The following is a 22,851-nucleotide window of genomic DNA, read 5'->3' as shown; positions in this document are numbered from 1 at the left end:
TTTACGTACACAGTCCTCTGTGCTTCAGGAACTAGAGAATAAGGGATGTCATCAAAGAAATATATGAGAGCAAAAAAGATGGGCTGGTCACATGTCATGAGTGGAGGGTAACAGGTGAACAGACCTTGGGCTCCTCTGGCACCCATGCAATGGTCACACTGTGAACTTATGGGTAAGAAGTAACATAAGATGCACTGGCATGGATGACCTAGGATTTGCAGTGCTGGAGGGGAATGCTCACCCAGGCAATAGTACAGATAGACTGGCCTCCTGGAATTAAGAGGTGGATGGGAAAATGAACATCAAGTGAACTGGAAGTACATCAACTTCTATCATATACACAGGCCAAGGGGCCAATGGGAGATTGTGGCAGGGAACTGGGGTAGGGGAACCAAACTACATCCAAGGAGCCGCAAGACAAAAGGACGTTATTCCGGTGATTTTCGATTTCTTTTTGCACAAAAACAGTCCATTTATTCAAGTGTTCTCCAGCACAAGTACATTAGAAAGGATCTTTATTATACTCTTCTGGGCACCAAAAAATGGGATGAAGGCAGAACTGACAGACTCTCTACATCTGCTGCACGCATTGACCTCTTTAATTATTTCATAAACAGCTATGTCACGAGCATCACTTACACAGAGATACAACAGAACACCAGGGGAAGGCTGAGGGCTGAGGGCCGAGGGCCAAGGGCCAGGGACTGCTCCCACCAACCACCCACCCACCTACTCACGGGATCCTCTCACTCCCACCCTCTCCCTGTGATGTCGCAGAATCAGACTGTGAAATGTACACTGCTTATTGTCAATAAATAGAGAAGCAACCTGAAACAAAATAAAACAAAAATAAAATAATGGAAGGATGCTGAAACCAGAACAGAAAGGGGAAAGGTCTTTTTTTTTTTTTTTAAATAGGGAACTTTTAGAAAAACAAAGTTGGGAGGTGGAAGGAGAAACGCATAGTCTGGGGAAAACAAAAGTCCTGCATTTAGCTGCATGGAATGTGGAATCAAACGCTCTGCCTCTGGGGCCAAAGCCAGATCTCTGTAACAGTAAGAGTTTTGTTGTTGTCATTTTTAAACCAAATCTTCTACAGAGTTTATTCTTCTGTATGAATACATGATTTCCCACAAATAGGTAAGCACCCACTACTTCAATGCCTCAGCTAAAACACATGAAATCGCTCATTTAGTTTTCAAGTACAAAGTTAAAATGCCTTTTTAATAATAATATATCAGAGTAAAATAATAGTCTCTTTTAAACTCCACTACAAGAAAACAAAACAAACAGTCATTGTCCAGACAGCAGACTTAATTTAACAATATATATTTTTAATAAAATGTGTTTTTTGTTTTTTTTTTTTTTTGTTTTTGTGTTTTTTTAGCACCTTGTTGATTCACCTACTCCCGCTGTGTCTTCTAAGGAATTTAGGCATTTCTTTTCCTCTCTCATTTTGTTGACATTTAGGGATGTTCAACAAAATTGCTTTCCAAAATGAAATGTGACATGTTTCCAATTTCCCTGTTCATCTCCCCAGGTTCAGGGCTGGAGACCACTTGATCTGGCATTAGGTAAAGCTACCCCCTTCCAATCTGGGCTCATCCGAGGTGAGAATTTCCAGTTACTGGAGTCAACAGGGACTTGCCCATTCCTTACTGGCCTCCATTTCTGGGGAGGGTTTGGGGAGACACATGGCAAATCACAGATGCTAGTCATGGGACCCTCCCTGACCCCACTGCCTCTGAGCCGCCCATTCCTCCCTGCCCCAAAACTCCATTTTTTGGGGCCACAGCTAAGCAAGAGGCCACCAGAGACCAACCTTAGTTGGCATTTCTGAAAAACAGGTGCAAGGGAATGAGTAGACTCTCTCCCTTCCCTTTCATCCCCATCCTTCCTTTACCAAAATGTAAAGATTTAAGAGCTGGTGCTTAGGGCAGTGGGGTTGATCCTTTGTGCTATGTATCCTTTAGCTGTCTCTCCCCTTCCAGATACCCCTGGAGTTGACCACACACCATGGTCACCTAGAACAGCTGGATGGGTGGAATTCTCACCCAACTGGCGCTGATGAATCCACAATCTCAGTAGGGTATGAGAAAATGGGAAGCCCCCTCCTTGATAACTTCTGTCCTACTTGGTACTGGAGAAAGGACCTGGGTTCCTGCCTGGTTATACAACCCAAGGGGTCCCCATCACCCCATTTATTAGATGAACAAGGGCAGTACCTACTAGTCATTTACTGTTTCAACCATACCAGAGGACGCCTGACAACAAGGTCAAACGACTGATCCGCCAGGACCAAAGCACCAGGTTGGGATAGGAATAAAGATCCTACCAGACAAAGTCCTGGGGGAAAGCAGGCTTGCTGTCAAGGCCAGCTTTGCCTGTGGAAGTCTCTGGCGTGTTTCATTCTGTTCATTTCAGAATGTTTTCAAGACTCGAAAAAGCTTCCCTCCCAGCCCCCCCACCCCCTGCATAATATCCAAGATGTCTCAGTATCCCTGCCCCAGTGTAGGTCAGGGCCCAATCCTATACTAGCTCCAGGGGGTTCCTGGGAAGGCTTCTGAAAACAGCTCTTGAGAGACCCCAGCCCCAAACAAAGCTCAGCACCAGGCATAACAGTGACAGGAATTCTTAAAAACTGCATCCAAAATCAACTTTTATACATATACACATATATATATATATAGAATCTCATATAGTTAACTACTTATCTAAGATATGAAAACTAATGATTGCAGTTTTCCTGTAAGAACGTTCCCAAATGGCTCAGCTGAAATGTTTCTTTCTTTTGCTCCCAATTGTAGTTTCGGGACTGTCTTCTCAGCCCGGGTTCTATTCCTACCTAGGGTTCCTCACCACTAGCAAACTCTGGATCTTACTATCAGGTAAATGAGAGAAGAGAGCTAGCTTAGCTTCATATGGGAGGTGCCTCTGAAGGCTTGAGGGGAAGAAGTAGTACCTTCCCATTGGGATCCTCCTAGACCCAGCACAAACTCAGGCCAATTTAACAAGCCCACCAAAGTCTCAATATTGCCAGTCACATATGAACACCTGCTCTTTTGGTGCCAGAAACTATCCTTGGAAGCCCATCTCATAAGCAACTTTGCTTTCCAATGGGATGTTCAGCTGCAAAGAAAAAAAGAAAAGAAAAGAAAAGGGAAAAAAAAAGAAAAGAAGGCATTTGCTTTCAGGTATAAGGAGATCAGAAGTGGCAACTCGGCATCCCTATTCCACCTCATGTTCTCAGAGGGGCTGGATCCAGAAACTTGGATCTGCCTGTTGGTTTACCTCTACTACCACATATAGATTATTTCCCTAGCTCACTCTGACCCTAACCCAAGGGTTTAATACCAGCTATCATAAAGCCACTCGGGTTCTCAGCAGCAGCCCATTAGACTAACCCTCATTTGCGCTTTGCCTCAGTCAACAGCTGCATTCTTTGGCACTATGCCCTACCAAGCACTGGCAGGGTGGCTGGTCTGTCCCCTGAAGCCCTCATTTTTACAGCATTGACAGATGTGGCACCAGGGAAGTGACAGAAATAGTAGGAACAACTTCTGAGTTGAATCCTGTCCCCTCCCTTTCTGTGATTCTTACAAACCACCACTCTTTCACAGCCCAGCTTCCCTCATGAATGAAGCCAGCAGAAAGTGCTCCCTACCCTCTGCCTAATTTATAGGGCCCCACACATCATCCCCCTACTTCAAGGCACTCACCCTCTCCTCTGGAAAGCACTCTGTAAACCACCTGCAATCAGGACTCAACAGCAAGGCAGAGGAACCTACAATGCCCGAGGGAAGCAACTTTTTATGGAAGCCTTCTAGACAGGAAACATCAAGACTTAGCACATTCAACTTATTTGCCTCCATGTCCCTCTGTCCCAATATTCCCTCGTCAACTATGGACTCACGAGCCATTAGGTCCAACTTCTACTCTAATCAACCTGGAGACAGGTGTGTGCAAACAGCTCCCAAGGCCACTTTGCCCAATATCCAGATATTGGGTTATCCAGCCCAGATCCAGCCAAATGACTCCCAAGTCCATAATTTTCTTCTGCTAGGCAGGGGGATGTTTCCCATTACAACTTTCTGCTCTCTAAATTTTCAAAGAATAGGAAGGTTGGCCACTGAGAACCAAGCTCCCAATCCCTCTCTTCAAGACTTCTGAACAGCCATCATTTAGAAAGCATAGCCAAGCCACCAGAAGAGAACAAAAGGATGCGGTCCTCTCCCTCAGAGGGGGTAGGGAATCCAAAATCAACCCCCCTCTAAGAGCAGAATGCATTCTGGGAGGACAACATCCTCACAGAAGAATCTCCAGAGTGGGATCTGGGGCCAAGACTGTCCCCAAACCTAAAAGCCTAGCCCATAGGATGATGGGATAGCATGCTTGGTTGGAGGGCTACCAAGAGCCCTCCCCCCACCTTAATTAAGTTTTTAATACCAATATCACTGGGAAGGGCATAAGGCTTGGCTAATATAAGCTTAGCCCAAGTCCATCCAGATCATTTTTCAAAAATTCAACATTTTTAAGCACAAGTCTGGGAAACGGACTAGACTATATTGTATCAAGAGCAAGGAAGAGGCTTTGGTGCTAAGGAGCCGAGGATTAGTGAGCAGGAGTTGGGAGGGCCCTGCTGGCATAAAGCTGGGCACAGCATGAAGGGAAACAGTTAAAAGACACTGGGGACTGGGAAGACCTTGGAAACAAGTGTCGGCTATGAGGGGAGGGAGCACCTTGGACTACTCAAGAGCAGCCCACCTCCTCCACTAGCCACTCCTAGAGTGGTGCTGGTGGCCTCCCATACCAGGGTGGGATGGGGAAGGGAAGTGAAGCCCAGCTGGATAAAGAAGGGAGATAAAGGGGAGCACCACAAAGAAGAATAGGAAACCCAACACCAAACTCATTTCCAGTGGAAAACCAATCATGATCCAAGTGGAGAAAACATCCAACACCACTCACAACACCATCCCTAGAGTTAAAGGGATGAGTAGCTTAGTGTAGTTATTAAATGCCAATTTAAACAGAAGTTGAGTCTAGACTACTGGGGAACCAAGGCCCAGACAGCCCAAATGACAGCAGGAGCCTCTGGACATTGTCCTGGATGAATGGACACCAGCTGTGATGTTTAAAGGCCCACCTCAGGCATCTATCTCCCCCCTCCCCTCCCAGCTGCTCTGCTTGTATTGGCCCAAGGCTCACTTTCCTATTTCCTCCAAGAAATCCCTTAGGCTAAGGTAGAAAGCCAAGAAAGATGGATGAGAAGGTTGTCTTGGGTTGCACCTTGGAATCAGATGTTGGGATCCAGGGTTTGCTAGCTTGGGACCTTCCCATACTTCATGGGAGGTGTTAAAGAGACAAAAGTGCGGACTATCATTTGGATGGGGGTGTCTCTTAGCTAAAATGTCAGCTGATCCAATCTCTCCCCTACCACCTGTAGCACCTTGGGAACTCGACAGCTCCTGGATGGCATGGAGAGCCCCCCTCTCCAAAAGGAAAAAAAAAGGTTTAACTGCATTCAAGAGGATAGCAGGGTCGAGGTAAGTGGTTGTACGGGGCTCTACTCCATGAAATATTGAATCTTGGGGAAAGGTTATGTCTGTGTGTATATAACAGTGCAGCTGTAACTGTGTAGAAGTATGTTTGTATGTAAGAGATAGATTGATTCGTATGGGGCTATCTATGCCTGTGGCAAGGAAAAAGAAGGGTAGAGAGAAGTCATCTGCCCCCTCTCTCCCACTGCATTATATTTCATATATATGTCCCTATCTATGTATTTATATAGTGCCTATCACCAGAGGTCCAATCCTTCTGGGGATGGTAATATGGGACCTTGAACTTTAGAGAATACCTCCCATCTCTGCAGGTCCCAGGAGGCTCCATCCCCCCTCCCATTATAAAATATATATCTCTATATGCCACATATCTACACCCCGTCTATTGAGGCAGGCATCTGCCCATTGGCTCATACCCTGGAGCCACTGAGTGTTTCCTCTCCCTACAGCCCGGGCCGGGCCACTGGGCCCCTGTCTGCCAAAGTAGGAAGTGGGCCAAGTCTCTGGAACCAGGACTTGAAGCGTGGCTGACTCGAGGTAAAAAAAAAAAAAGAAGGAAAGAAAGAAAGAAAACCAACAACAAAAAACAAAAAACAACCAACAAAAATCCCCACAAAAAAAATCCAAAAAAAATGAGAGTGCAGCCATCATCAGACCAAGTAGTAGGAGGAGGAATAGAGGAGGAACAACACATACAATTCACATCACATTTAAAAGGAAAGAGAAAGACTGTCCCTTGTCCTTCCTCCCTCCAACTCTTGATATTCCTTAGACTTAAGAACAAAGGGAAAGCTGAAGGAGGAGAGGAGCAGTGGAACTCCAGAAGGCAGACTTTTCAGGGACTGGTGAGCTGCCAAATTAGCACTGTACAAAGGGGAGTATGGGCCTGGCCTGAGAAGGGAGGGGAGGGGGAAGCCAGGATTCCTAGGAACCAGGACACTGAAGCCACCAGGAAGAAAAAAAAAGCACCCTTTTTTCCCCACCCTGCTCCCTGCACCTTGGTATTTAGCCTAAAGGGAAGAGGGAGGGTAGTATTGGGCTTATTGTTTTTCCCAAAGGAAAAAAATTTAAACAAACATAATCAAAATCAGAACCATAACAACAATTATAATAAACCATGTCATCAGCTTCCCAGTATAAAACTGTAGCCTATGTTTGGAGATGACTAAAAACATCACTCCTCGAGGAGCCAGGGGCTGCCTTGTGCAGGGAATGGGCAGATGGGAGGACAGGGGAAGGTAGTTTCTCATAAAAGAACACACAAAAGGCGACTTAGACAGAAAAGCACCAGTACTTTTTGTATGTTTTTTTATTTCCTCCAGGATGGGGTTTTAGCTGTCCATATCCCCAAACTCTGGATGGTTACAGTGCCCCTCCATGAGATATCCTCCAGTTAGTAGAATGACTCAAGTAGGAGAACTGGGAACCTAGTCTTCCCTTGCCCTTGCCATCTAGCCCAGGGAGTTTTCCTTTTGGGAAATTAAAAAAACCAAACCAAACAAAAAAAAAAAAAAACAATTATTGCATGACTCAGGAAAGGTTGTCTCCTATTGGGTGTCTCAATATTCTTAATACCCTTGATCTCTTCCCTACCCCTTTTGGTAGGGAGAAATGGGATATAGGGGGATTATTTCCTAACCCCCTTTCTTCACCATTTAAAAAATTAAAATAAAATAACATAATTTTTAAAAATTCATCACTCCCTTTTTCTCCATTCTAGGTTAAAACCCTTTGCACATAAGGCAACATGGAAGGTGATGTTTTTACTCATCTCGCTGTTGAAAAGCACCATTATGAAGTCGGGTTGTACAGTAGTAACAGTACCTTTTTATATATAGATATATATCTTGTATCTATCATATATATATATAAACTGTAAACAAGAGGTAACAGCGGCTTCTACAAACTGATTTTCTTCAAGGTTTCCTGTGTGGTAGGCACCTGAAATACTGTATAAAAGTGTATTGTGTGGGTGTTTTCATCTTCCCTGTTGCTAGTTGGGTTTCACTTTGTATCACCAGGAATGGTGCTGGTAAAATACCACTCAGTGGCTGGAGGTGACCTTGGCTGCCACTGCCTGCCAGAGTGTCTCCCTAGTTTTCTGTTCCTGCTTGTGCTCCTAATCCAATCAGACCCAAGCCAAAAAAACAAAAAACAACAAAAAAACAAAAACAAAACCCAAAACAAAAAAAAACCCAAAATATATATATATACACATTTTATATATTATATATATATGATAGATTTCTATAGCATATTTCTTTCCCCCCCTCCCCTTCTCATCTCTCCTCTGCATGGTAGAGTTGCTGTTTTTATTTTGTTGAATATCTTTTTTTTTTTTTTTTTTTTTTTTTTTGCTGTAGTTCCCTGTTTTCCTACTCCTCCTCTTACAGCATTAAAAAAATTATAAACCCTCTTATTTCAGTCACAGCAAAAAGCCAAAACTGAGACAAACAGAAAACCCCTCTGGAAAGAGTGGAAAACTAAAAGGTTTGACCCAAATAATAATAATAATATTAATAATAATAATAATAAAGAGGGGAAGGGAAGCTTGGTTTTGTTTTTTTAAATAGGATCAAAGTTTAACATTGAAAAATCAGGAGATGATGTCCAACCCTTTTGCTTGGTGATGCCTTGTGGATGTTTTCGCATCTGTGGTGTTTTTTTTTTTTTTGTTTGTTTGTTTTTTTTTTGTATTTTGTTTGTTTTTAATTCCTTTTTTTCTCTTCTGGGTGCTGATACTTCTCTCCATCCTCTCGTTCTTGGTGGTTTTGCTTTGATTAGATGTCACTATCCCAGTTCACTTCTATGTCCCTTACACACAGGCAAAATATTCCTTCAAAGGGGCGAAGAGGTGACGAATCACAGGCACGCTCCATGACCGGCCCAGCAGTCTTTGCCTTGCCAAACGGCTCATGTTGGAGACATCTGTGTAATGGACTGGGAACCCAAAGACCCTAAAAGAAGATATTGGCAAAAAGGGTAGGAAAGGGGGTGAACCTAGATCTTTTTTCCTCCCAATCCTTAACAACTCAGTAAATCTCTAATTTGAATACATGCCACAGTTTTTGAGAATTGTGTGAACAGAAGGTACATGACATACTATGGGAATTACCACTTAACATACACACAAATCTTTGCTAAACATGAGCCAGCCAGCCTGTAGAGTTTTAATTTAATTTCTGAGAACTCTGGTCTGGGCTGACCAAAGCTATTGTTTTTCAAGTTCCCAAAGCTAAATTTTTAAAATTGTTACTGATGAGTTTTTCATTACCATCACCATCTGTGAAAATGAAAACTATAGCTCCTAATAAATCTTTTAGATTTTACTCCTCCAAAACAAATCCTGTGGATCTGACTCCTAAGAGAGACAGTGTAGAAGGGAAAGAAGGAACACTGACTTTGGGGTCAGGGCAGTTGGGTTTGAAGCCAGTCTGTACCCCTTCCTACCTGTTCAAAGGAACCTTAGCTCATAAATTATAATGGTTACAATTAGTTTTCTCATTGTAAAGTGAGGATACTAAATAAGGTGATTTCCAAAGTCCCTTACATAAATTTTACAACTTATACATCTACAATCAATCAATTAAATACCAGACACTTGAGGGGGGCAAGGGAAGGGGGAGGGCTGGACAGCTGGGGATACAAAGAAAGGAATGAAATAATCTTGACTCTGAAAGATCTCACAAAGTCCTGAGATCAAATGAACTTTATTTAACCAATACTGGAAATGGAAGGTTCTGATAAGATCACAAACCTAAACATGGGAGTGACTTTTGAGGTCACAATCCAAACCTCTTATAGTCAAGAGGAAGGAAATCCAAAGACATAATATTAGTTAGCCCATCAATAAACATATATTAAGCACTTTCTGTATTCCAGGCACTATACTAAGTATTAGAGAAATGAGGGCAGACCTGCACAGTCACATAGATAATAAGTAGTCCAGGCAGGATTTCAACATACTTGGCTTCAAAGTTCTTTGTGCTGTATCATTGTCTCTCTTAGGTGACAGATTCATGGCACTTGGATTAGTATTACTTTCATAGTAATATATATTGGGATCTTTCCCCCTGTATTATTTTCTCCCTTAAATCTTAAAAATTCTGAAATCTTTCTTTACTTTAGCATTTCCCAATAAATAAAAGTTCATTTTGTTTCTGAAGATCCAAATTTATGTTCTGATAGCTAAGTTCATACTCAGTAAATGAGATGTGAATCCTTTATCTCCCTATGTGTTTCTTGGAGATCTCAGCCTTGCCAATTGTCTAGTTTAGTCTCACTGGATCAAAGGAGACTCACAAGAGCCAGACCATTTTTTGAATTCCTAGAGCCTCCATGCAGCAAAAGGAAATGGGGAAGGGGTATTTAGGGGAGAGTGGTACCTCTCCATTTCAGTGCACCATAAGATGTCCTCTTTCTCATTCATGAAGACAGGAAAATGCTGGTCTTTGCCCTGCTTGATGGAGTTTGACCTAGTTGTGATGGTCCTCACTTTGCTGAACTAGAAAAGACCAAGAAGAGAAGGGATATAAGTATCACAGTACAATTACAATGCTATATGGGCCTGGTGAGGTCTGCCCAGTCTCCTCTGGGCAAGGAAAGAGGATCTGCTAGTCATGCTGATTCCACAGGACTAATTGAGAGTTTGACTCCTCCTGTGCCTCTCCTTGCCTTTCCCCGCCCTCTCCTATTCTAGTCTTGACTGTTTATTCTAGCTTTGTTCACTCTTTCCAAACAAAAAGGTTTGGTCTCCAACGTGTTAATTCAAAGAAACAAAGAAGGGCACTGCTTTCTGCACCAGACACAAAGGTTCCCAAAGTATCTCAAACTAAAAGTTCTTTAAATGCTCAGAAATGTTGACTCCAATAACAAATTCTTAGTGAAAATGCTTTAGCTTCGGGTGACCTTGGAACCCAAGAGTCACTTTGGGAGAATGATCTTACATAGAGAACAGATAAAGCTTTATAAGTATAAGGTGCCCACTCTGAAGGCAGAGGGAAAGGGATGACAGTGAAACAGACTATTTCTGACCATGGATAAAGACTTAGTTGGTCCTAAGTACCTTGCTTCTGTCCCATCCATCACTCCATTTTCCAGGTAGATCAGAACATTTACAGAGCACACATACTTCAGTCTTCTTTCCACCTTCCTACTCTAGGACACCTTTCCTCCTTCCCAAAAACTGGTCATTTTCTAAACCTCATTCTAACAACTTTCTAACCAGTTCAAGCTTTCCAGGAGGGAAAATTCATGCTTGGTTCCTCACCTTTGCTATCCTGCCATGCTCCAAACACTCCTGAAGCTCCAGCTTATCATTCACGGTGGATGCCAATGGCCTAAGAGACAGAAAAGGTGAGTCAATTGGGATGAAGACTTGGACATGGGCCTGGAAACACAAAGACTGCACTGGCCAGTCCCCAACTCACAACCCTGACAATACACAGCAAAAGGTCACAGAGTTATATAAATGCATCAAAGGTTTATGCTAAGACTTATGTTGAGACACTCACATTTGCCCCCCTGCATGTTGGCAGATGGGGCCATGTGAAAGCAAAGATTTTAAAATATATTTTCCTAAGTTAAAAAAAAAAAAAAAGGACTGGCTTTAGGGTGCCTTTGAGTTAATGAAGTGAGATGGAAATTTAAGTAAGATTGTTTCAGTAAAAATCTTTATATATGCTTTCACAATCTTGGCAATCCACATACCAAAGATATCACCTACATTCTAATTCTTATTCTTTCTTCTATATGTATTTGCTTGGTTTTTGCACTGACATTCTAAGAACAAGACCGTATCAACCCACCTGGTTCTCATTATTCCAGGGTGTCTACATAGAGTTTTTCCTCTGGTAAGCAATAGTTGCTTAATAAATCATACTAACTGATTCCAGGCCTTAAATTAGGGCCCCCCAGATCGTGGAATGGACACCCTAGGCTGACTTATTCCTTTGTATGCCAAAAAAGTTGAAGATTCTAAGATCTCTGGATAAAGAAAACAGTCCTGAAAACTTGTGCTTAGATAATAAGATTCTAGATGTCATAGTACAAAGATTCTTGCTTTGCCTTTGATCTTGGGCAAGTCTCCTGGCTTTTCTCTCTGAGCCTCAGTTTCCTTATCTGTAAAACATAGTAAGTTAGATAAAGCTTTCAGATCCCTTCCAGCTGATATTTCATGGTTCAATCATCTAGTACAGACACCTAAGATTACATAACCCAATGCCCAAGACAATGTCAATGAAAAGCATACATAGAAAATCTTTGCATTTGCAAAGCAATGTAATGACCAGTCTTTGTCCAGAGAGAACAGATGACTCCTTTTTGGTGGGGGCAGAATGCTGCATAGACAGACAGTCTTTGTCCAACTTGGGCTTAGGCTTTTGGTCACACATATGGAAGGGTTTGATGCTGGGAGTATAGGAGGGAGGTGGAAAAGGTTGGGGGGAAGGGAGTTAGGCAGGATAGGTATAAAGGAAGGGGCAACTTTATACCCTAGCTCCTTTTTATTTTATTTTTTTAATGGACTCAGGATCCCTGAATTCTCCCTGGACCACTTTCTCTACCATTCCAATTTGGCAAAAAGGGTACCTGGGGCAATGAAGTGATTTGTCTAGTGTCAATCAACAAGTATTTACTAAACTCCTACTATAAACAGCTCAGATTCTCAAGTTTACATTATAACGGGAGAAACAGTATACACCTAAACTGCTACAGACAAAATACAAAATAACCCTATAAAACAAAATAGTAGCAACTGGGAGGACTGGGAAAGGACACCAAAAGAAGGGAATATTTTTGCTGAATCTTAAGGAGTGCTATCAGTGCAAAGGAAACAGCCACATCCTGTGTGAGGACCCACAGCCAGTATGTGAAAAAGGCAAGGCATGAATTAACTCACATCTTCCTATTTTTCTATTAAATCACACCACCCTTCAAATACCTTTTCTACTTTTTTTACTATTCATTTGTCTTTGTACCTCTACCTCCCCCTAGCTAGTAGAGGATTAGTTCTGTCTCTGTCTTTATAAACCAATCCCTAGCATACAGTAGGAGCTCAATAAATGTTTTTGAATGATTAAAAAAAACCAAGCTGCTGTATAAGTTTTTAAATGTTCATTAATATAAAAATAGAATTCCCTGATCTCAACTTGAGAGCTGATCTCCCAGCATAGCCCAAGACTGATGATACCTACAATTACTGGCAACCCAGAAGTGTAAGGTACAGTTATAGTATCTGAAAGACCAGGTTTCCAAGAGCAGTTATATATGGCTCACTGACTCCCAGTTGAAGAACAGAACTGAAGTTGATTCCCAGAATTGAAGAACACCAGTGAAGTGATGGGAGCAGGAAGGGAACACACATACAAAATATGTATGGCCCACACATGAGCCAATCACATGTAAGTCACATAGACTTCACATGCAAACTACTGATGAAGTACGTATACCCTTCACAGACAGAGCAGAAATAGGAATACATACACAGAAAAATGCCATCATCTCATCTCTATGTGCTCTCATATAGCTCCTAGCAAATCACTAGTAAGGAGCCTGGGTGAGGGAGGGAGGGAGAGAGGAATAGGACTCACAATAAGGTTGACAGCACTTGTGTGGGTAAACTTCAGAAGACAAAAATTACAGCACACTAGTTTGGGGGGGGGGGGAGGGTTCCCTCTCCAATCAGGGAGTATATGAATATTTGGCACCAGTATTAAGAATGACCCAATTTCTTTACAGGCCCTTCCTGGTGGGAGAAAATTCAAGGCAAGAGCAAACATTTCCCAAAAGGTGTGGGTAAGAGGTAGGTAGGAAAGGTGGATGAGTTGGGGGAAGAGATCCATCTTTTTTTCCCTTTGAATTGCAAATTCCAGCAGGTGTGGCTTTCCCCCACCCTCCAGGGAAAAATCAAAATATCTTTTTACATCTTACTCAGAAGAAAGAACAAGACCTGTTTGGCAATGAAACTGAAAGTGCTTTTCTGTTCTAGACCACAAATTATCTTCATCTGTGCAAACACAAGTTTTTTAAATCCTTCAAAAAACTGGTCTAGGGCTGCCAAGAAGGTGAAACTTTAATGGATTAAAGCAGAATTCTTTCAAGTACCAAGGTGCTAATTGTTCACAGCTGGCCCTAACCCCTGGCAGGCACCTGTGGTGTTGTTATAATAGTAGTAGTAGTAGTAGTAGAAAAAGAAGAGGAAGGTAAAGAGGAAGAGGAAAAAATGGAAATGATGACATGTGTGATTTGGGACAAGACACTCTTACTCTAATAGTAAAATTACTCCTTAATTTCTTTATCTTTATCTAGCTATTTTTTATCTATGAAGAGAAAGCTTCTCTTGAGGTCTCTGCCAGCCCTAGAACTGTGATTCTCTGAACTGAGGAAAGCAAGATTAAGTCACCTTACCAAATGGTGTTCAAGGTGTATTTGAAGTGAGAGGCCTGGAGATCAACTTCAATTCAGCTCTTTACTACCTAAGGGAGCTCTTCCCCCCCCTCCCTTCTCCCCCAAGGCAATTGAGATTAACACAGGGTCACACTGCTAGAGATTGCTAAGTATCTGATGCATTTGAACTCAGGCCTTCTAGACTCCAGGGTTGGTGCTCTGGGTCCACCACATCATCTAGTTACTTTATACTATGTGAACTCTGGCAAATCTTTTTGGGCCTCATCTGTAAGAAAGACAAAAGAACTGCAAAGACTGGATAGCCTCAATGGTTCCCCTAAAATTCCATGATCTTGTCTATGACCATAGAACTATGGACACTTATTAGGGAACATAATACAATGACTATGGAGGCAGAAGGCCCGAGTTCAAATTCTGATTCTGATGCTTAATACCAGAGTGAATATGAGTAAGTACATCATTTAATCTCCTAGGTCTCAGTAAAAGGGGAATAGAGAAAATAACATCTACCTCACAGAGTTGATGAGGATTAAATGAAATAATTGTATATAAATGGGGGGGGGATTTTATGTAGTTGTATAAACATGAGCTGTTAACCATCTTTATTATTTTATAGACAAGTTATATGTCCGTGGGGGATTCCCACACCAAGTCTTCACTAGACTGATTAAACCATCCATTTAGACACTTCTGTTGCTGTTCTTCCAGAGTATCACCCCTCCTCCCCCCAAAAAACCCCTGACATTTCTATAGTATTTTAATGTTTTCAAAAGCTGCAGAGCACAGTGTATAAAGACTTGAGTATGAGGAGGTGGATTCAAGTTCCATTTCTCATACTGGCTGAGTGACCCTGGACAAGCACTTAACCTCAGCACTGTAGTAATTCTCTGAGACTCTAACTTGTAGAGAAGATGCCTATTGGCATAGGCAAAAAAAAGTATCCTCACCTGGGAGTTCCTCTTATCAATGTAATCCTAGGTCCAATCCTTTGAAAAGTTTACAAAGCACCTTTCATACCTGATCTCATTTATCAAAATTATATATGGGGTTCAATCAGCACAAAATTAGCCATTACTAGAAAAAAAACACATGAGGTTCTGGAAGGAGAGGACAATCATTTATAGTAAGTAATCAAACTCTGTGCTTGAAATGTTGCTTAGCTGCTGAAAATTTTGTGGGTCCCTGTTCCCCCATGTCCTAGTAGACAGAACCAGGAGAAAAGCTAGAAACTGGATGATTAGGGAAGGTGTGGGAAGGGAAAGCAGCAAAGGGAAGGGAGTGGGGAGAAAGGGAAACAAAGTTCATTCCAGGGCCTGGAGCCCTTCCAAGCCATGCAAATCACCCCAAATGTGCTGGTGCTCTCACCCTGCTCTCACCAACCTGTTCATACCGGGAAGGTTACCCCAGAAGTAACGAGCCCTGTGCGCTGCTGATACTTCTTTGGCATCAATCATCACAGGGTTGGACTACAGGACAGGAGACGGGAAAAAGAATGAAGGAGATTGTGAGGAACATTGATGAAATCCCTCCCTCCAAGCCAGAACTTAAGGCAGCACAGCTTCCATTGCTGCTCAGTCTTCTTTAGGAAGACTGGCCCTTCCACAGCTCTTACTTTCTGGCATCAAATAGACCCAAAACTATAACATACATCTCTAGGAAAACTCATGATTGAATGAAAGCTCAAAAGTTGACATTCCTAGAGGCAGGTATGGTACAGGGAGAAGAGAACTGGATTTAAAGCCAGTGGTAGATATTGGTCTGAATCCCAATCCTGACTTTGGCTACGACCTCAGGCAGATCATTTAAGCTCTGACCATGGTGAGTCACTTAATGTCTCTCCTTAGTTCTCTCATTAGTAATATGAGTGTATTGGATTTGATAATTGCTAAGGACATTTTCAGCTCTAAACCAGTCTGGTGACAAAATCAAAGTCTGATTGCTTCTATCCGTTGATGCTTCTTTCCACTCAAGAATTACCTTTTATTTAGTCAGCTTTTAAAAGCATTTTTCCCTCTTTTTCAGATCTGAACACTCCTAAGATATCTTGGGGTTTACTGGCTAAATTTCTTTCTTAAGAATCAGGCCTAAAACTAAAACCAATCTGATTCTAATTGGTCACCAATAGTCCTAGGCCAAACTCCATTTGGTCATAGTTTGGGTCAGGATTGACTCATTTTAAATGTCAATAGCCATCATTTCTGCTTTGGCCAGAAACCCTGAAGGTCTTCCACTCTCGGATTCATTCATTCATTTACTTATTTATTTACATTTTTTTTGGACTGGGTAAAAGAGGAGATTCTTTGCCTCAATAGCTATCTCACCTAAATCACTGAATGGGTGTTACCTCAAACCTCTAAGACCTGTTGAAAACTTTAGCTTAAAAAGGCCAAGGTCTCTCCTATTGCATCTAGGGACATCTTCAGTTGTCCTGATCTATATCTGGACTCAGATGGCTCTGGAGGGGAAGGTTCACTTGCATGTCATCATGGCATTGCCTGCCTGATTGTCACGGTCCTCTTCAAGAATAAAGGACAAACAACCACCACCACTAGCTCATTTTACAGATGAGGAAAACTGATGCAAACAACATTGAGTGACTTGCCCAGTGTCAGAAACAATATTTGAACTCAGGATTTCCTGATTCCAGGATCACTGCTTTAACCACTGCATCATGTAGATGGCCATTGAGTTCCTACTTATATATCTATAGATTGTTTCCTGCAATAGAGTGCAATCCCCTGAAGATAGGGATTGCTTGGTTTTTAAAAATTTAACTTTAATTTTAAGTAAACTTAACTTTAGTTAACTTAGCTTAACCAGACTATATTCTAGACTAGCAGAGCTGAATAATAAATGCCCGTTAACTGAGTATATATCAAAACTTAAAAACCACTGCAACCAAAAATAAGTTAGAGAAACTGAGATTTGTTTACTACCTGTGTGACTTCACTTCTTTGGGTCTCCATATCTTCAACTTAAAAATGATGGGCTTTAAAGGTTCCTTCTAACTCAAAAAAAAAAATTTCTATGATCTCAGAATCTATTAGTCTGCTTTTCCTCAATGTACCTTTGTTAAGAAACAAAAACAAAAACAAAAACAAAAACCAAGGCATGTTGGTGCTGCCCTGAGCACCATGTCCTAATGCTTTCCACCAAAACACTAGGTTTGGTTTAGGGAGGTAGATCACAAAGCTCATAGAGCAGGAATTGAAAAGAACCCTAGAGGCTGTCTAGTCTAACCCTTCATTTTGACAAATGAGGAAACAGAGTCAGGATAGTGAACTGCTTTGCCAAGGTCACACAAACAGTGAAAACCAGCAACAATTCTCTTTCCACCAGTCCAAAGGTTTAAATCCTGGTTCTTACTAGCTATGGGACCATGGGAAAGTCATATAATGTTCCATTCAGAATTTCCTTCTCTGGAAAATGAGAGGATAAAACTAAACAAAAAAGCTCAGATTCCCTTTCAATTATAAGCCTATGATAGATAACAGGTATCACTCAGACTGCTCACATTTAGGATATGATAACAAAAATGAACAACATAAAAATGCAACATATGTGAGCAGTAACACCATGGATCAGTCACATCTACAGTGGCAACTCTGTCCTCAATATCCACTTCCCCTCCCACAAGTCTCTCTCCTTCAAGTAAAGCACCTTAACTACTGCCCAAGGATTTCTAATTCATTTGTTGTGGTCCAATTAAGATCCCAGATTATGCAGCAGAAAAGATTTGACCTTAAGCACATGAGTGAGGGATAAGGAATTAATTTCTGTGGGCCATGATGATCATAAAAATGTGATTTGATTCTACCTTAATTTTTTCACAAAATAGTTTGGCTGGTTCTTCGGGCAGGGAATAGAGCAAAATGATTTAAGAGTTAGGAAGACCCAAGTTCAAATTTAGCTGGGAGAGCTTTATTAGCTATGTGCCCCTGGGCAGTTCTATCCTATCAGTCTCCTCATCTTTAAAATAAGGGATTTAATTTAGTGCGCAGCTCTCAATCTATGATCACCAATACCCCAAACCATCCCTTAGAATCAAACAACTCTTGTGATCATTTTCCAGAGTTAGGAGCATAGGAGCAAAAGCCAACATGAGAAAATTCAATATGTTCTCTGGAAAAAAGTTCTTAGCAATGAGACTCAATGGCTACTGCAAAGGGGAAAATCTTGGCTCCCTTCCCCCAGCTTTTGCTCTGAGGAACTGGATGAGATTGAAGCCCAAGGCAGAAAACCCCATCCAAAAATTGGCCAAACCAGGATTAATCAGCCTCACCTCTAGAAAGCGTGAGATATCCCGCTTATCACTGACCCCCATGGCCACCACGTTTTCAAAGAGCCAGAAGAAGGGGCGGTCATCACCCTCTTTAGGCCGGGCCTCGTGCAGAAGTCGGTAGAACTCGAAGAAGAGTCGTCCTGTGCCCTCTGGAAGAGCATAAAATCACATGATGAGCTGGGACCCGAGAGAGAGTCAAGCAGCAGAAAAGAAAGAAAAACTCCTGCTTGTGCCAGAGGTTATTGGGACTGGAATTTGGACAAAAGGATAGATACAAGGACACAAAGGAGAGACAGCTGAAACCCAAGCCAGAAAATGCAAGTATTCTGGGGGAAAATAAGAGAAAATTTCCATAAAGGAAAAGAGCAGCAGAATGAGGACCACCTACCATAGAGACCCTTCCGAGCAGGATTGACAATAGAAAGGTCATTGCAGGGACTGCCTCCAATCACCAAATCAAAAGGGCCCCATTCCTGTATCTGTGAAGGAAAAAGATGCAACAATGAACCCTTAACTCCCTAAGAAGGGAGAGACAGTGTTCCGAACATCAGGAGAGCCAGATGAGGGGCTGCCTAGAGGCTGAGCAGCATTGTTGCTGCATCAGTCAGGAAGCCAGGGACACCTGGTAGCAGGAGGGCTATCCCCCCCCTCCCCACCCCCACTTTGAACTGGATCTTTAGGAGACACTAAAACCAAGCCTGTCTTAATCGACAACCTTAAGATCTGTGGATTTTAGAACGAGACAGCCTTGAGACCCAGGCAGACACGACAAGACAAATCCAATCAAGCTAGATCGCCTTACATGGACAAAAGATACAGGAAGCTAGGGTCAAATCCTGCTCTATTTATTGTCTGTATCGTGTGACCTTGAGCAATTTGCTTTCCACAAAATAAGGATTTAGCCCCCTTAGCACCCTTGTAACCCAGAATTTGTGATCAAATGATCCCAGAATCTCATTTTATCTAAATTCCAGGGGACTTCTGAATCCAGATTAGGACTATAAACCTGCATTATGGATCATTTTAAGGCCAATGCTTAACACGCTTAGCATTTAAATAACTTTCAAATTCCCTGAAAGCTGAATGTGTAGAACAATTCCAATGTGAGCCAATCAGGCTCCAAATTTCCAAGTGTGGAGTATTTAGTGAAAAGACCACTATATTGAAGTTAAAAGGACCCGAAGTTCTTAACTCTGCCTGACACCCGGGAAAGTCACTTCTCTATGCCTTAGGTTCCTAGGAAAATGAGGACTTTGGACTTCATGGTCTCTAAGGTTCTTCTTAACTCGAAATCCATAATCTCAGTATTCTCTCTCTCCTGGATAATCCCTCTGCATCCTGCTCCAATAAGAGCACAGTAGGGTTCCCTTGGTCTAGTCCTGTTTCATTTGGCCAAACTCCTACCTGCCAAAGACTTCAAGGAGACAGACTGGGAGAGAGGGTAAATGGGAGAAAAACTGACAGAGGGGTGGACTACATGATGAATAATAAGGAAGTCCTAGGTTCCAGTTCCATTTCTGATACATAATGAACATGTGACTTGGGGGAAAAAGCTGACAGAGTGGTACAGTAACATGATGAATAATGAGACCTTGGGTTCCAGTCCCATTTCTGATACATCCTAGATATGTGATTCTGGGTTGATCATTTAACTTCAGTGGTCTAGGATATTCTCTAAGACTAAAATTCAAGAAGATGCCGGATGGGTATTGGTAAAGGGAGTCTCTACATCCAGGAATCTTCTATTTTACTTACTTAGGTCTAAAACCTGCCCCTATACCCCCCCAAAAGAAGGGACAGAAACACAGGACAGGGACAAGGTTGTTTTTAGAAGGAAGGAGAGTGGGAGGGAAATAGGAAAAATCAAACAGAAGGAAAGGAGATAGAAAACAGGTAGGGCTCCTCTGCATGGTGACATACGTGCTTCTGTGTGACATTGCGGACGTCCCCCACGTACATGATCTTCCCTTGGTGCCGCACCATGCCCACAGTGATGGAGTCCTCACACACCTCTGAGGCAATGTAGCGGTCTACCTGGATCCCCAGGTCCTTCAGCACCAGCAGTCCTGTGGCAGGCCAGCAGAGAACACTACCATTTGTGGTCATCCATGGCTTTGCACTTGGAAATTAGTCCTGAACATACTCTTCTTAGCTCCGTCTTTCCCACCCTCTCTACTATTACTGTCAGGGTTTATTCCCAAAGCCCTTGGCTGTAAAAAGCCCAATTCCAAATCACCAAGATGCAGCTCAGGACAAGCATCAGGATTTCACCACATGCTCCAAGTTTAAATAGTTTGAGTTGAGTTAAACCAGATGATGGAGTGAGTTGATTGAGTTGTTTGAATAGCATATTAGATGGAGCTACAGAAGGACCTATTGATATAGGATGCATCCAAACTGGGGCAAAAGCCTCCAGTTAAGTGAATAGAAACTGGGTCTGTGGAAAGCCTGAAATTACTCCTGATTGTATAACCTCACTCCCAAGGAGCTGAGCTCTAGAGAGAATATCTTTAAGGCAAGTCTAATCTACAATCTATTTCTGAGGCCCAAAATAGTCCCGAAAAGGCATGATATGTACAGTGGGTAGAGGAAAGGGTGCTTGGCCACTGAGTCAGGAAAATAAGAGTTCAAATCCAGTCTCAGATGTTTACTACCCAAGTGTAACCATAAACAATTCTCATAACTTCTCATAACTCTCAGTTCCTCAGTTATAAAATTATATATTATAGATAATTATATTAATGTAAATATCATAAAAATACAATACATAAGTATATAAATTTAAATTATATAAATATAAAAATAAAATCATATTGTTTCATAAATGTGAAATTATATAAATATATATCGATTATGTATTAATATAGCTATTAGACCTCATTTAACAGAATATATTTCTATGTAATACATATAAATATAAATATTATATATATAAAATATGAACAATCTCAAAAAGTTGTTGTAATATATATGAAAATCAATGTGCAAAATATAAAGTGCTAGATAATTAGTAACATTATTCAAACTGAAGAAGATTAGTCAGGGAACTCACCCCTCAAGGTTCATATTGCACATCAGTACAGAAGATAGATAATAGCTAACCGAAGGGCCTCATCTTTGAGTATTTGTAGCTTTCCCAGGGAGTCATAATATTAATGGTAGGGTCATGATCTTTCCAACTCTCTTTCCAACTCTTATGAAGAGATGAAAATTCTAAGAATATCGATACTTCCATTTTAAAAATGATTAGAAATGTTTTATATGATTACACATATATAACCTATATCAGATTGCTTACCTTCTTGGAGAGAAGAAGAAAGGAGAAAAAAATTCAGAACTCCTTCAAAAAACGAATATTGAAAATTATCTTATATTTAATTGGAAAATATACTATATTAAAAAAAAAAGAAGAGTGATTTCAGTGTAATGGAAAGCAACTTTGGTTTGAAGTGAGAAATCCTGGATTTAAATCCTATCTTATCTCTGCCACTTACTAGTTTTGTGATATTGGGCAAGTCACTTACTTAACTGCTATGCCTCTGTTCTCTCGTGTACAAGATGAGGAGGTAGACTAGTTGAGCTCTAAAGTCTCTTCCAACTCTATATTTATGATCCCTGCTCTGTGAGATCCATATAAAGAAATTAGGAATCCCAGTTTCTAAGACCTTGGTCCCTCACCCACCTGTGGCAATTCCATCGAAAAGGGACAGCACTCGAATTGGCTTCCGTTTCTCAGCTGGGACTGGGGGATAAACTTTGGGAGGGTCCTGAGTAAGAAGCACAAGAGTCTAAGTAAGTATCAGGGCACAAGATTTTTAAAAGAGGGTTGTTTACCTTAAGACAACTTTTGCCCCTTTTACAGTCAGAATCATCCCATCGCTGCCTCAAAATCTTCAGATTTCACCAACCCAAATTAATTCCCGAGCTTAGATTGGCTCCTCTTGTTTACTCCATCTCAATTCCTCAGAACAACATGAAAGAGCCTTGGACTAAAGGGCAGGAGCTTTGATTATCCATGGGAAGACAAAGGGAGAAAGGGACACTCACAAACTCCTGGTCATGGTTATTGGCGAAAAACATCTGGAGGCGTGAGGGCCAGTCATCTCGCCGCCGCAGCAGCCCGTAGGTGCCTTTGTGCCCACACATGTAGCAGTTCCAGGGGTCTTCCTTGATGGCTGCCTGGGCAGCACCTGGTCCCACCAAGAGGTCCACACATTCCACACAGAAGCACCTGGGACCCCAGGGAAGAAGAAAAGTAGATGAAATAAAATGGACAAAGAAAAAGGCACTTGACTTGGGGCAGGGTATCAGCTGATCATAGGTAGCAAGAGAGCTAACCTAGCCGGGATTGGAGGCAAGACGTGCCTTGGGGACATGAGGCTAAGTGTCGAGGCCCGTGCCAAGGCAGGAGGGCCCAGGAATGAACCCATGGTTGGTGCTGGGGTTTTCAGGGACTGCCCTCACCTGCAACAGTTGTTGTTCCCACACATGAGGACCTCTCGGCCCCCACAGCAGATAGTACAATATGACTGGTAGCCGTCATCGTCGTACTGATAGGCACACTCCAGGAAGCAGTTCTGTAAGCGTCAGAGGCAACACCCAAAA

At 41.9% G+C, this 22,851-nt stretch overlaps 1 protein-coding gene across 2 annotated transcripts in view; it reads right to left on the bottom strand.

Moving 5' to 3' along the window:
* Positions 1–440: 440 nt before the first annotated feature.
* The window catches only part of DNMT3A (DNA methyltransferase 3 alpha), a 118,550-nt gene continuing 96,139 nt past the window's right edge, over positions 441–22,851 (bottom strand). The window contains exons 14-23 of one of the 2 annotated variants that reach the window (XM_051976355.1): positions 22,711–22,823; positions 22,294–22,477; positions 21,929–22,013; positions 20,167–20,312; positions 18,635–18,725; positions 18,247–18,395; positions 15,345–15,430; positions 10,828–10,897; positions 9,944–10,062; positions 441–8,515 (exon numbers count right to left, since the gene is read on the bottom strand). In XM_051976355.1, coding sequence (XP_051832315.1) covers positions 8,374–8,515; positions 9,944–10,062; positions 10,828–10,897; positions 15,345–15,430; positions 18,247–18,395; positions 18,635–18,725; positions 20,167–20,312; positions 21,929–22,013; positions 22,294–22,477; positions 22,711–22,823 — 1,185 coding nt within the window. In that variant the 3' untranslated portion in view covers positions 441–8,373. Of the gene's footprint in view, positions 8,516–9,943; positions 10,063–10,827; positions 10,898–15,329; positions 15,431–18,246; positions 18,396–18,634; positions 18,726–20,166; positions 20,313–21,928; positions 22,014–22,293; positions 22,478–22,710; positions 22,824–22,851 lie in introns of both variants that reach the window. The other variant, XM_051976354.1, reaches the window with a different exon arrangement.

This window comes from Antechinus flavipes, chromosome 2 (assembly GCF_016432865.1).
Source record: "Antechinus flavipes isolate AdamAnt ecotype Samford, QLD, Australia chromosome 2, AdamAnt_v2, whole genome shotgun sequence".
Classification (NCBI taxonomy): domain Eukaryota; kingdom Metazoa; phylum Chordata; class Mammalia; order Dasyuromorphia; family Dasyuridae; genus Antechinus; species Antechinus flavipes.
This window is presented reverse-complemented; position numbering and strand designations above follow the sequence as displayed.